This window comes from Pseudophryne corroboree, chromosome 5, assembly GCF_028390025.1.
Source record: "Pseudophryne corroboree isolate aPseCor3 chromosome 5, aPseCor3.hap2, whole genome shotgun sequence".
Taxonomy (NCBI): Eukaryota; Metazoa; Chordata; class Amphibia; order Anura; family Myobatrachidae; genus Pseudophryne; species Pseudophryne corroboree.
Genome location: NC_086448.1, coordinates 84,932,472 through 84,947,772, shown reverse-complemented (window position 1 = coordinate 84,947,772; position 15,301 = coordinate 84,932,472). Strand labels below are relative to the sequence as shown.

At 41.8% G+C, this 15,301-nt stretch overlaps 1 protein-coding gene across 7 annotated transcripts in view; it reads left to right on the top strand.

Moving 5' to 3' along the window:
* CDK14 (cyclin dependent kinase 14) overlaps nt 1-15,301 on the top strand; it is a 1,134,790-nt gene that overhangs the window by 693,067 nt on the left and 426,422 nt on the right. For all 7 annotated transcript variants that reach the window (XM_063921438.1, XM_063921439.1, XM_063921441.1 and 4 more), the window contains one exon: nt 14,848-14,968. In XM_063921438.1, the coding sequence (XP_063777508.1) occupies nt 14,848-14,968 (121 nt within the window). The remainder of the gene's footprint in view (nt 1-14,847; nt 14,969-15,301) is intronic.

Sequence of the window (15,301 nt, the reverse complement as noted above, 5' to 3'; positions counted from 1 at the left end):
TTTCAAATTAGGTGGCCCCATAAAAAGTCAGTGTGATCACCAGCCAAAAATCACTACATTTATGAAAAATCATGGATTCCAGAGATGGGGGAATATCCCCTAATCTAGCATCCATAAATTCAGAGGCACCCACATTTAAAAGAGGGTTCCCCCAGTAGCTATTGTCTGATGATTACCAGACAAAATTACCCTGTGCTACAGAAAACATATGTTTTTTTGTTGTAGAGTAAGCGGGCACTACGTACCATCTTATGCCAATTACTGCACCTGTACACATATGGGCACTGGTATGAAGAGACGAAAGACGCTAGTATTAGGGCACTCTTATATCATACAGAAAATGAAACTTAACTTTCTACCCGATCTGTGTCACCCTGTCTGTATGCCCCTCCCCTTTAGAATGTAAGCTCTCACGAGCAGGGCCCTCTTCCCTGATGTGCTTTTATGTCTCTTACCTAACCTATCTTCTTTTCAATACTCACTTTGACTGAACCAAATCCCTAGTTTTGTTTTGCTTTGTTTTTTGACGCCCTGATACTTATTTCAGTGTTGTCTGCTGACGCAGATATGTTTGTATACTCTGCACCTTTCCTATATTGTATTGCATTGTAAGTCACTGTCTTCTTGTTTTGCTTTTTTGTGTATGTACTCTGTAATTGGGCGCTGCGGATCCCATGTGATGACTTATAAATAAATAATAATAATAATAACATAGAACTTGCTTTATGTGGTCTCACAAATAGTGACACCAAATGAACATTAGAATGCAGGAATGAGAGGTAATAACCTTATTCCTATGACCGTCAAAATATAAACACAGTTAGACACTCAACAAGTAGAATACATATATCTAAAATGCACAAGGTTTGAATTTAGGTGGAACCACCTTTTGGCTTGTGTAATTTGGGGTTGTTTAATCAAATGAATTCCAGAGTTATTATCCCATTCAGTGTAAACATGCATGGCAAATTTGTCCAGTATTGTGGTGAATAGAATAGTTAGGCTAAGTAAGTCTGTTTTCTAGGTTCTGCATCTCATCTTTTGCTGTTAAGCATTGGACGATGATTGAGAGACCTGAACTCACAGTTTATTCTAAGAAAGGGAGACAATACCAGCACATTTCCTTAGCTCTTCTGTTTCTTCTTGCGGTAGTTATACCAATTGGCTTTGGACAACCAGGGGGAGAATTCCTGGGCTGAAATATATTGCTTACAGGAAAACAAGAGAAATTGGATAGATTGTATGGTGTGGTAGTATTGAAAAATCTGTTTATATCACAGGCAGTTCTGTTAATAGTATAAATTCATGCTAAACAAATATGTATTGGTAACACGTGATAGCATCATATCACCAGAGACTCATGTACTGTAAGCAACTACAGCTGCAGGTAATTCATCAAGTCCAATAAAAACATTGGCCCTCATTCCGAGTCGTTCGCTCGGTATTTTTCATCGCATCGCAATGAAAATCCGCTTAGTACGCATGCGCAATATTCGCACTGCGACTGCGCCAAGTAATTTTACAATGGAGATAGTATTTTTACTCACGGCTTTTTCATCGCTCCGGCGATCGTAATGTGATTGACAGGAAATGGGTGTTACTGGGCGGAAACACGGCGTTTTATGGGCGTGTGGATGAAAACGCTACCGTTTCCGGAAAAAACGCAGGGGTGGCTGGAGAAACGGGGGAGTGTCTGAGCGAACGCTGGGTGTGTTTGTGACGTCAAACCAGGAACGACAAGCACTGAACTGATCGCACAGGCAGAGTAAGGTTGAAGTTACTCAGAAACTGCAAAGTAGTGTGTAATCGCAATATTGCGAATACATCGGTCGCAATTTTAAGAAGCTAAGATACACTCCCAGTAGGCGTAGGCTTAGCGTGTGTAACTCTGCTAAATTCGCCTTGCGACCGATCAACTCGGAATGAGGGCCATTGTCACACTATTTGTCCTTTCAAACAATCAAACTCTCATAAGGCATATACAATAGAATAGGGCAGTTAGCGTGTGAATTCATTCAAAGAGCCATGCAAAACCTTTGTGCAAACGTACGTTTCGCCTGGGGGGGGCTTTTTCTTAAGGGAGCAGCTCACTACTACTTGAGGCTTTTGTCTCTCCATACTAGTTGTTTACTCTAAGGAACACCACCACTACTATCAATTATTTTCTTATAGACAATTCAAATATAGGATAGTGGTACATGATTACTGATATTTGTTTTTTTGTTTATTCATTACTCTTATTAACTTGTGCAGTGGATCAAAAAATTCCCATACATACGACACATACAGCCCTGCCAAACAGCCCCTCTTAGGTCGCGTGAGAATCTCCTAGCATCTGGCATCTTTTCTGCTTCTTTTTTGCAGAAAATGCATCTTAGTCACAATGTAGTATGACTAGGATGCACAAAGAGACTGTGCTGATTAATTTGATATATGACTGAGTCTCTGAATCTGTATATGAAATGCTATAATGTATCAGCTGCAGCTTTTTTCCAGTGCAACTTCTGTTCTGCTCCGTATACAGACTCAGTCACACACAGATATACAAGTGTCATATATCAAATTAATTAGAACATTCTCCTCCTTGTGACTAAAGGGGCTAACACATGGTGCAATATTTCGGAAGAAATATTCGGGTGAAAATCGGAAGAAAATATAGTGCATATAGCACAGTGTGGAAACTGATTGCGATGCCGACCTTGCGTGACCGCGTGTAGACTGTGCAGGCAGCCCAACATTGACTATATTGATGGTGCCGAGCTCCGGCCACATCGAATAGTCAATGTCGGGCATTTCCTGCATAGCGCTGTGTGTTCCTGGCATTAGATGCAAACAAGACGCCCAATGTTAGCAGAGTTGCTCTGGACCTGATGGCTCAGTTATGCCAGGCATCTCACCCTACATGGTGTATTGAGGCTAAATATATGAGGACACATCTGTATGGGCACCCACATTTGAAAGAAGGAAGTCGTCTCTTCCAACTAATGTGGCCCTTTAGCAGCTATCGACTAGTGATCACCTGTGATCACAGCATTATAAAAATGTTGTTTCCCATCAATGGGGGAGCGCCCATTGTGCCGAAACTCTGGTCCAAATATACATGGTGGCACTCTTGTTTGAAAGAGGGGTGTCAGATTTTTCAACAATACCACACATACAAGCCAAATGGGTCCTTCCGGCCTATACTCAACCTCAAATCAAATCATTGAACAAATTTGAGAGAGTGTCCAAAATCCGTATGGAAACTCTGCACTATATTGTACTGGCCATGGAACCCGAAGACTATATGGTATCCCTGGACATACAGGATGCTTACCTGCATATTCCTATTGCCATGTCGCATCAGCAGTATCTGCGGTTTGCTATTGGCAACCTACATTATCAATTCTAGGCCCTGCCATTTCGGATATTCACCAAGGAAATGGCCGTGATGACGGCGATTTCCGTCATCAGGGAATCAGGATCCTGCCGTATCTGGACGACTTGCTGATCCTGGCGAACTCCCAAGATGTCCTCCTCAATAATCTGGAACTGACGGTCCAATTCCTACTAGCCCACGGGTTGCTCATCTACTGGAAAAAGTCCTCGCTGCTCGGAGCATGGTGCACCTGGGAGCACTATTGGACACACACAGCCTTACCCGGAAAGGCTAAAATATCTTAACATGTATAGTTTGGAGGAGAGAAGGGAAAGGGGGGACATGATAGAAACTTTCAAATATATCAAGGGTCTTAACAAAGTTCAGGAGGGAAACATTCTTCAAAGGAAAAGAAGTATTAGAACTCCAGGGCATACATTGAAACTGGAGGGGGGGAGGTTCAGGGGAAATTTAAGGAAAAATTACTTCACAGAAAGGGTAGTGGATAAGTGGAATAGCCTCCCATCAGAGGTGGTAGAGGCTAAGACTGTAGGGCAATTTAAACATGCTTGGGACAGGCATATGAATATCCTTACAAAGAATTAAGGTTAAAAAAGGGTTGAGATTGCCTAAACGATAAAATAAAAAAGGGGCAGACTACATGGGCCAAGTGGTTCTTATCTGCCGTCAAATTCTATGTTTCTATGTTTCTAATGATTGTTTCTGTCTCCAGCGAAAGTCCTGAAACTTCAGGACAGGATCAAATATTTCCACTCTCGCCCAAGAGTGTCGATACAAATCCTAGGCCTCATGATGTCGGCTTTCGACATGGTAGAGTACACTCAATTTCACTCTCGCCCTCTTCAGTGGTTAATCCTTTCCAAGTGGGACGGCCTGCCTCGTTGGATCAGGTCTCAAATGATCTCCTTGACTCCGGAGGTTCGTCTGTCACTAAGCTGGTGGCTACAGGACCAACAGTTGAACAGGGGCCGTCCCTTCTGGATCTCCAAATGGGTCCTCCTCACAACGGATGCCAGTCTGCGGGGTTGGGGTGCGGTTTTGGAGCAACACTCTCTCCAGGGTCGGTGGACCAAGGAGGAATCTCTTTTCCCGAAAACATTCTGGAATTGCGGGCAGGATTCAGTGCGTTGCCACTGGCCTTTCCTCTAGCACAGAACAGGCCTGTTCAAGTACAATCAGGCAACGCCACCATGGTGGCGTACATAAATCATCAAGGCGGCACTCGAAGCCGCATGGCAATGTTGGAAGTATCAAAATCCTCCATTGGGCGGAACACCATCTGCCAGCAATATCGGCAGTGTTCATCCCCGTAGTCCTCAACTGGGAAGCGGATTTCCTCAGTCATCGGAACGTTCACGCCGGAGAGTGGAGTCTTCATCCGTAAGTCTTTCAACTCCTAGTGGACTTTGGGGCCTACCAGATGTAGACCTGACCTGATGGCGTCTTGACACAATCACAAGGTTCCAGTCTTCGGATCAAGGACAAGGGATCCTCAAGCAGCGTTCGTGGATGCACTGGCAATTCCATTAAACTTTTGGCTGTCATATACGTGTTCCCTCTAGTGTCACTCCTGCCCAGGGTTCTATGGAAGTTCAAGCAGAAAGAGGAATACTACTTCTAGTCGCTCCAGCGTGGCCCAGATGGCATTGGTTCTCAGACCTGCAGGGTCTATTGATAGAGCGTCCTCTTCTTCCTCAATGCCCAGACCTCCTCATTCAGGGCCCTTGTGTCTATCCGGACCTGGCCAGACTGGATTTGATGGCGTGGCTCTTGAAGCTTCACTCCTGAGGGCAAAGGGATTTTCCGAGGCGGTGATTCAAACTATGTTGAAGGCCCACAAACCAGCTTCTGCACAGATTTATTACAGGGTCTTGAATTCTTACTTCACATGGTGTGCTGCTAAGAATTATGATGACTTTTCGTTCAGTACTTCTAGGCTTTTGGCTTTTCTGCAACAAGGCCTAGATTTAGTCTGGCCTCCCTCAAGGTTCATATATCTGCCTTGTCGGTGTGGTTTCAGGGGAAAATTGTCTATTCCTGAAGTTCATACTTTCACTCTGGGCGTGTTACGGATTCAGCCTCCCTATGTCCCTCCTGTGGCTCCATGGGACCTGTCTGTTGTCTTAAGTGCTCTACAAGAGTCTCCATTTGAACCTCTTGAGTCTGTGATTCTTAAATGTCTTACACTTAAGGTCGTGTTTTTACTGGCTTTTGCCTCTGCTAGGAGGGTGTCGGACTTAGGCGCCTTGTCCTGTTGTCCGCCCTTTCTGATTTTTCACCGTGACCGGGCAGTTCTTCGAATTCGCCTTGGTTATCTACCTAAAGTGGTATCATCTTTTCATCTTAACCAAGAGATTGTGGTTCCGGCCTTTATCTCTTCTGGTTTGTCCTCCAAAGAGCGGTCTTTGGATGTGGTACGGGCTCTCCGTATTTACTTAGAGAGGACTGCCTCCCTCAGGAGGTCAGATATCCTTTTTGTACTTTGTGGTTTTCACAAACGTGGCTGGCCTGCGAATAAGCAAACCTTGGCCAGATGGATTGGAATGGTGATTGCACAGACTGGTCTTCCAGCTCCTGCAGCTATCAAGGCTCATTTTACCTGGTCTGTTGGACCTTCTTGGGCGGCCTGCCGAGGCGCGTCCCCTGAACAATTATGCAATGCGGCTAAGTGGTTCTCTGTGAACACGTTCATCAGGTTCTATGACTTTGATACTTCCGCCTCCCAGGTTGCTTGCTTTGGACGCCGGGTTCTTTTGCCCGCTACAGTGCGTCCCCTCCCACGAGAAACTGCTTTAGAACATCCCCGATGTTATTCCCTGTGGAATACCAGTGTACCCCGCTGCCGAAAAGCAGATTTATGGTAGACTTAGCATAGTTAAATCTCTTTCTGCGAGGTACACTGGATTCCACAGGGTGCCCACCCTGACGCAAATAGCTTCTTTGGGTTTGTATGGCATTAGCCGCTAGTCCTTTCTCCTGTCATGAAAATGTGGTTCTATGTGACTAACATCTACCGTCTCTTTTACCTGCTACTGCATTGGACTGGTTAATGAAACTGTGCTCCAGTGCCTGGAGGTGGAGTTATAGAGGAGGGGGTGCAATGCATCCTGGGAACAGTCAAAGCTTTAGCATGTTGGTGCCTCGGATCAAGATCCAACTCTACACCCCGATGTTATTCCCTGTGGAATTCAGTGTACCTCACAGAAAGAGATTTAACCATGGTAACTCTACCATAAATCTCCTTTTTGGATACTTTTTACACTGGAACACATAGGCCCTCATTCCGAGTTGTTCACTCGCTAACGGCTTTTAGCAGCCGTGCAAACGCTAAGCCGCCGCCCTCTGGGAGTGTATCCTAGCTTAGCAGAAGTGCGAAGAAAAGGATTGCAGCGCTGCTACAAAAAAAGATTGTGCAGTTTCTGAGTAGCTCGAGACCTACTCCTAGCTTGCGATCACTTCAGACTATTTAGTTCCTGTTTTGACGTCACTAACACGCCCTGCGTTCGGCCAGCCACGCCTACGTTTTCCCAGCCACTCCTGCGTTTTTATCTGGCATGCCTGCGTTTTTTCACACACTCCCCAAAAACGGTCAGTTACCACCCAGAAACACCCACTTTCTGTCAATCACTCTGCGGCCAAAAGAGCTTTTGTAAAACTGCATCGGCTTTTGTGAAAGTACGTCGCGCGTGCGCATTGAGCCGCATACGCATGCGCAAAAGTGTCTTTTTTTAGCTTGATCACTGCGCTGCGAAGCAGCTAATGATCAACTCGGAATGAGGGCCATAGTTATACCAGAATAGCAGCACCCTTCACAGAAATGCTTGGACAGCACTGACCTGAATGAAATAGCATTAGAGTCAGCCCCCATCAAGCTGGGTACACACTGCCCAGATCAGATAAACGCTACATTTCACTTAGAGATTATCTGATAAGTGTGATCCCAGTCATTTGTATATTTTCTTCTATGGGATTCGTCGCATGTTAGGAGCAGCTCATAATAAGCGACATCGCTCCTGCATCACACTATACGGTTATCGAGCCAAACATAAGTTTATTGGCTGAGTAATTGTATAGTGTGGGCCTAGCTTAACTCAGGCTAATATTTATTTTCCTTATTTGCAAACAATGTAGATTCGGAGGAGACCCACAAGTCCCATCTGTTTGGATTTTCTCTCTCTATTAGTTTTGTTATTCTGCGCTGTGCATTTAGATCACACAGCTGTGTCAGACGTAATGACCCGGAGCCAGCTTTGGGGTGACTGTCAGTGTAGTGACAGTGTCGTTATGTGCTGTGACTAAAGAGTGTGGTGTGTTTAGTGAGTGTCCAGGATGGTCTGCGCTATAGATTGGGCCATACACTGTGATTGCCTTTCATACATGCATTACTGATCAGGCTAATCGCCTTGTAGAGGAAATTCCCCAAAGCGCTTTGTAGAAGGACTCTGCTAGTGTCACCAATTCCCATTGGATACTACTTGGTGTTGATGTCATTTTTATTGTGTTATAAAAGAAAAATTGCTCATATATATGTAAATGGTTACATCTGTTTTTACATTATTATATATATATATATATATATATATATATATATAATATATATTTACATACATACTGTATATATCAAAAGACACAAAAGCCAGCAACATCCAGTTATATATGTTTATATAAAATTTTCAACATATAGTCAAAAAAAGCACAAAAAATCGCATAAAGGGGGTAATTCCAAGTTGATCGCAGCAGGAAATTTTTTAGCAGTTGGGCAAAACCATGTGCACTGCAGGGGAGGCAGATATAACATGTGCAGAAAGAGTTAGATTTGGGTGGGTTATTTTATTTCTGTGCAGGGTAAATACTGGCTGCTTTATTTTTACACTGCAAATTAGATTGCATATTGAACACACCACACCCAAATCTAACTCTCTCTGCACATGTTATATCTGCCTCCCCTGCAGTGTACATGGTTTTGCCCAACTGCTAAAAAAATTCCTGCTGCGATCAACTTGGAATTACCCCCAAAGTGCATGGAGCAAAGAGACCAAAGCAGGAGGCCAACCACTTTTTCTATTTATATTATTGAGCCATACATTTCCCAGAATTCTTTTGTAAGTGGGTGCTGCTAGTCTCATGCTATCTATAGATAGATAGATATATGTATGTATGTATTCCTTATTCCTTATTCCTTATTCAATATTACACATTCATGTTTCCCCTACTGAGATAATGACAAATATACATGCATATTATATATCTACATAATATATTTATATATACACATAATATATATGTCATTATCTCAGTAGGGGACCCAAAAATGTTGGATTTTGGATAAAGGATGCTCAACCTGTGTGTGTATGTAAATATATATATATATATATATATATATATATATAAAGTCTATCAAATTGAAGTAACTATTATAGAGGTCCACTGGACATCTTTTTAATGCACTACTTACTCAGGATTATACATATTATTATACTGTTCCACTTACACAATGTCACACACCCCTCTACACAATGGGGGTAATTCCAAGTTGATCGCAGCAGGAATTTAGTTAGCAATTGGGCAAAACCATGTGCACTGCATGGGAGGCAGTTTTAACATGTGCAGAGAGAGTTAGATTTGGGTGGGTTATTTTATTTCTGTGCAGGGTAAATACTGGCTGCTTTATTTTTACACTGCAAATTAGATTGCAGATGAAACACACCCCACCCACATCTAATTCTCTCTGCACATGTTAATCTGCCCCCCCCTGCAGTGCACATGGTTTTGCCCAACTGCTAACTAAATTCCTGCTGCGATCAACTTGGAATTACCCCCAATGTCCGGTCAGAGAGATCGTTAGGGGAAGACACATCTGTTTGTTCCACAATATGCTTTCAGGCCATAATTTTAAGGAAAATAATTGCATATTTAATGCAACAGATAGTAACTCTCAGAATAAAATGGAAAAAATATGTTTAATACAGTATTTCAGCACTTTAAATTGCAGCCTATCCCAATATTTGGTATATTCTTATTTAACTTGTGATGAAAAGCTTTACACAACGCATTAAGACGGAAAAAAAAGCAGATGGAAAAAATAAAGTATAAAATCTATAACATTTGAACCATAAACATAAGTGTTCTCAGAGTCACTTGGGCTAGCCGCTGGGGTGCCTCTGTTGATGTTGCCCATCCTGCACTGCAAAACTATGACGCTTAATTCTCTCTATTAATAGGCAGCAATAAGGCTGACTTTCTATTGCTGCTTATAGCTGCAATAGAATATCACCCATACCTGCAATTTATCATTAAAATATCGTTGTTGTGGTTGAGTGACAATAAGCTGTCTCAGCGATACTGGCCTGGAGCAGTTAGGTTCAACTCTCCACTGTGCACAGGCCCGGCAACAAGGGGGGTCAAAGGGGACACCCGTACTGGGCCCCGATGGTTGTAGGGGCCCCATGAATCAGGGAAATAAAATATAGGACACACTACCTATATGAAGTGAATGCCTGCCCAGCCGCCAATCACCTTAAAAATGAATTAAGTGTCCAGTCAGCAGCCACACGACCTCCTTCCGCACCTCCCCCTCCTTACCCTGTTACTTGGTATGGTCCCATACCGTGGCACCAACGTTGTGACGTCATGACGCTGGCCCGCCGGCACTTCCCTGTCTCCTGCCTGCGCTGAGGAGCAGCACAGAAGCTGGGCACAACCTCCCCCTGCCGGCCTGGCCACAGGTGTGTGACACTCGGAAGGAGAAGATTGCAGCAGCCCCCCGCAGCGCTACACACGAGAGAGACACCCTGGCTGTGGTGACAGTGAGTCCTCCTGGACAGTCTGTCTGCTTCACAGTATGTGTGTGTGTATACAGTATATGTGATGTGTTTGTGTATGTATGTAGGTATGTGCAGAGGCAGAACTCTAGGAGGCAACGGAGTCATCTGCCGCCGGGCTCCTGCTCTGAAGGGGGGCACCTCTCCTCCCATTCTTTGACACCATTGAATTAAGTTAATTGATAGCTGACGCTGTCTTTTCAGTGGCCGACTTCCTCACTGGTCCCTGCACCTTACAAATCACACCCACTTTATTATACTGAATATACACATTTTACAATTGTCATACCCAGGATTAGAAACCACAACCTATTACACTGGATGCAGCACCTTACTGATGAAGCTGTTTGCTCCTGTATAGGAAATATGAGAATTCTAACTATATGAAGCTACTTCTCTGACAATTACACGTAACTTCATACAGTTAGAATTCTCATGCTTCCTCTACAGGAGCAAATAACTCCATCAGTAAAGTGTCTGCTGTTAGTGTAACAGGTCATGGGTTCTAATCCTGGGTATGACTGCTAAGAAATGTGTGATTTAAAATAAAAGACAATTAAATGTATAAATACAGTATATAATTTTTTTTCAGAACACTCCATATACACACATACACACATACACATACACACACACACACACACACACACACACACACACACACACGGTCCACACTCACGTTTGCATATGAAGAAAGTGCTGGGGTGACATCCAATGAGGGAGAGAAAATCTCACTCCAATACAATTCCAAATTAAGGGAGCACTCACCAGTCTTCAAGTAGAAAAAGGTAATTTATTCAGACCATCAGCATATAGTTTATGTCGACGTTTCGGTCATAATTTTGACCTTTGTCAAGATACCAGTGCAATAAACCAGTGTCACCTATATACCCATATAGTTCCCTAGGTTGCTGAGATTAATTGGAGGGAGGGACCTATATGGGTATATAGGTAACACTGGTTTATTGCACTGGTAAATGCTCCCTTAATTTGGAATTATACATATATATACACGCACACATACATACCTATATTTATCTTAATATAGGAAATAGGGGGACACCAATATTTTTCTTGCCTCTGGGCGACTGTGACGAACTTACACCCCTGGGTATGTGTATGAGTGTGTTTGCGCTCCAGTAATGGACACACTGCGCTTCTGTTGTGTGTTTTCCATCTATGTATTGTAGGGTTTCGGTATATGCACAAATCTAGTATCTTGTATTTAGGGTGATGCATGTATTGGCACAGGCAGGTTAGGGGTATTTAGGGAGTGGGACGGAGGGGATGGGAGGGGGGCCCCAGAGATATCAGTGTAACGGGCCTCAAGATTTCTGTTGCCGGCCCTGACTGTGCAGGGCCAGTCTGAGTGATAAGCACAAGCCAGTCTTTGCTTTAAAGTATACTTTTGTAAAAATAAAACTGAATTGTTAAAAAAAGTTTTTTTTTAAATTACTTATAAAATATTGACCATTGAAAAACATCATTCAAAGATAATCTTTTTTTCCCCATTAATGTAATTATTTGCCACTGCTGTGATTGCTGTGATAGACCGTATATGTGTCATGCTGTGCATGGGCAAGCTATAGCTGGCAAGTCCTGGCAAATCTTACCATCTGCGATAACAGTTCTATTGACAACGATAAACATTAATTTTTGCCCTTATATTGCTCCTTAGTGCTTGATAATTAAGTATTTCAAGTCTCCACACTAGCCTGATGCGCTGTGGGTCTGGCAGCGATTGCTGGACGGGAGAGTTTTCTCTCCCCCAATCTGGCACCCATGATGTTAATACATATCAGCGTACTTGCTTCTCCTTGCTAAGAAAAGTAGGAGGAGCTGTAGAGGCATGATAAGTACATCTCCACAATGCGACAGGTAAGAATAGTTCTTATAAATAGGTTGGACGATTTAACAAATGGTATTGTTCAGATCGAATGTTTTGTATATTCTGTATGGAAAATATAATTTTACCATTCTGTAATTAACTTATTATTGTACAATCAATGCAAGATAGGAGTACCCTAGAACAAAGAGCTGGTGCTTGATACATACTGTGAAATTAATATTTAATTAAACTTCTAAATGGTTTCAAAATTGTCTTATCTTGGCATTTTACAATCACGTTGTAAATTTGCCGAGAGTAATCATTCCAGGCACCAAGACCTGAACCCCGTGTGATTGACAGGTCTATCACCAAAATCAGGGAGAACTAGTCACTCACTGGCTATCCTAGTAAATCAGCGCGTAAATTGATTAGATGTTTCAGATTGCTGCCTATGGCCTCCAAACGTGCCATCTGGAGACACAGTGTCTGTGCTCACATGTTGTGTTGTCTGGTATGATGATTTTTAAAGTAATCTATAAAACAAAAACAAAACATTTTGTGTGGCATTTGTTTTACAATTCTTATATACTTTTTACCGAACAAACTGGTTTGTCAATTTAGGAGAATGTGTCCAGATTCCGAAATAAAACCTAAACGCAAGTTGCATTTTCTTTTTCATCCATCACTTCTACTTTCTTTTGGTGGTACAGATAATTCCGTAAAGAATAGAATATAGATTAATAAAACATACTGTATATACTTTTACTTCTTTTTCTGCCTCTGGTTAAATAGTCCAGCCTGCAGTGAGTGTCATTGGTTAATGGCGGATTCAGACTGAAGATGTTAAGTAGTAGGACACACTACTACACGCATATAACTCCTGGAGGCATATGTATCAAGGTTTGGAGAGAGTTAAAGTACCAACCAATCAGCCTCTGTCATTTTTCAAACACAGCCTGTAACATGGCAGTTAGGAGCTGATTGGTTGGTGCTTGATCTCTTTCCACTTTATCACTCTTCAAGTGTTGATGCATATGCACCTGGTGTTCACAGACCACGATCAATGTGCCAGGATAGCAGGTGGCATCAGGGGTTTTCTTTACTGCCCTCTTTGTTGCAATTTTGAATGGAACATTTAGTTGTTAAGCTGTTTTACATTGTGATGAACACCAGCCTGTAGAGTTTTATTTTTTCTTTAATACTGCTGTACTTTGTTTATGGGTCACAAGATTGTACATTTGTCAGGGGGGTACGTAAGCCTAATTTTTATTTTATTTTATATCTATATAATAAAAATGACTGCTGATAAAAATGACATCACGTTACAATGTAGTAACAGAATGAACTCTGACCTTTCCTACCTGTGGCGGAGAGGCCAGTGGGGGAGGGAGAAGGAGAGTTGGGGAAAAAAAGCAAAAGGGGTGGGGAGAAAGTGAAGGGGGGGTATAGTTGGAGTGAAAGAGAGGGTGGGTGGATAGAGAGAGGGGGGAAAAAATCAGTAAAAACCAGGCAACGCAGCTCACTAGAGCTATTGTGTGTGTATGTGTGTGTGTGTGTATGTATGTGTATATATATATATATATATATATATATATACAGGTTGAGTATCCCATATCCAAATATTCCGAAATACGGAATATTCCGAAATACGTAATTTTTTGAGTGACAGGGAGATAGTGAAACCTTTGTTTTCTGATGGCTCAGTGTACACAAACTTTGTTTAATACACAAAGTTATTAAAAATATTGTATTAAATGACCTTCAGGCTGTGTGTGTATAAGGTGTATATGAAACATAAATGAATTGTGTGAATGTACACACACTTTGTTTAATGCACAAAGTCATTAAAAATATTTGCTAAAATTACCTTCAGGCTGTGTGTATAAGATGTATATAACACATAAATGCATTCTGTGCTTAGACTTAGGTCCCATCGCCATGATATCTCATTATGGTATGCAATTATTCCAAAATACGGAAAAATCCAATATCCAAAATTCTTCTGGTCCCAAGCATTTTGGATAAGGGATACTCAACCTGTATGTGTGTGTGTGTATGTGTGTGTGTATATATATATATATATATATATATATATATATATATAATTCAGAAGTTATGCTGCAGCTATAGCTGTCTTGTTACTACTATGGATCTTTTGAGGGTAGAAATTTTATAGTACGATGTTTGTATAAAAATTTTAAATGTAGTTACTGTATACTAGGTTCTAATCTAAATGAAGTTCTAAAGGTGGATGTCCATCATTAAGGAGTGTTACGCTTCCATGCGAGTCTCTCAACCAATGAATGATAAGGTCTTATAGTCAAATTAAATATAATTAGCAAATCGTGAAAATATAAATACAAAACTCAAGTCTTTATATCAGCCTTAATATTAATACAGTGTTCTCCAAGTCTAGGTACAGTACCTGCTTATTATTTGCCACTTGTTTATATGAGCGTGTGACCAATTGCCACCTACTTGCCCCAGGTCACACACTGCCAGCACAAGGTAAAATAAAAAAATCAACAACATGATAACAAAAGGTTCTAGAAACAAACCCTTATAGCGGGCTTCTCTAAAACAGTGGTTAATTATGGGTATGGTATACTATGTTGACTTTCAGAAAGCCGACATGGTCACAGTGTCAACAGTGAGGATGTCAGCAGTACTATATTACCCTAACCACAGCCTAACCCTGACCCTTGTATGTTCAAAATGTAGACATGCATAATGAGATTAGTGTAGACATCCTGTGTGTCAACATAGCGTTATTTATAAAGAACTATTTTATGTAACATAATTATTTTTTTTCCCTTCAGGTCTTGCTCGAGCCAAGTCAGTCCCAAGCCACACTTACTCTAATGAAGTAGTGACTCTTTGGTATAGACCTCCAGATGTACTACTGGGCTCCACAGAGTACTCCACCTGCTTGGACATGTGGTGAGTGAGGCACTTCTGAATGAAATAATATATCAACAACAAATGATGAATATTCATAAATGTAAAATTATGTGGTACAGGAATTTTCCACTGTCGTAAACCCTCTCCCTTCCCAGTAATAGCTATCTGGTGGAAGTCTCTCCCCTGTTACTCTCCACATTTACTCGGTTTAATTTAATAGGTTATTTTGATTACAGACGCTGGTTGTTTATTATTGTTTTATGGCTGTCTTTCTTGTTGCCTGCTACCTATTAACTGCCTGTGGGCATGCTGTTGTCTATAATACCTCTTTTCCTCCAAAATGCTGGTTCCGACCTGGGTTGAACACTGTTT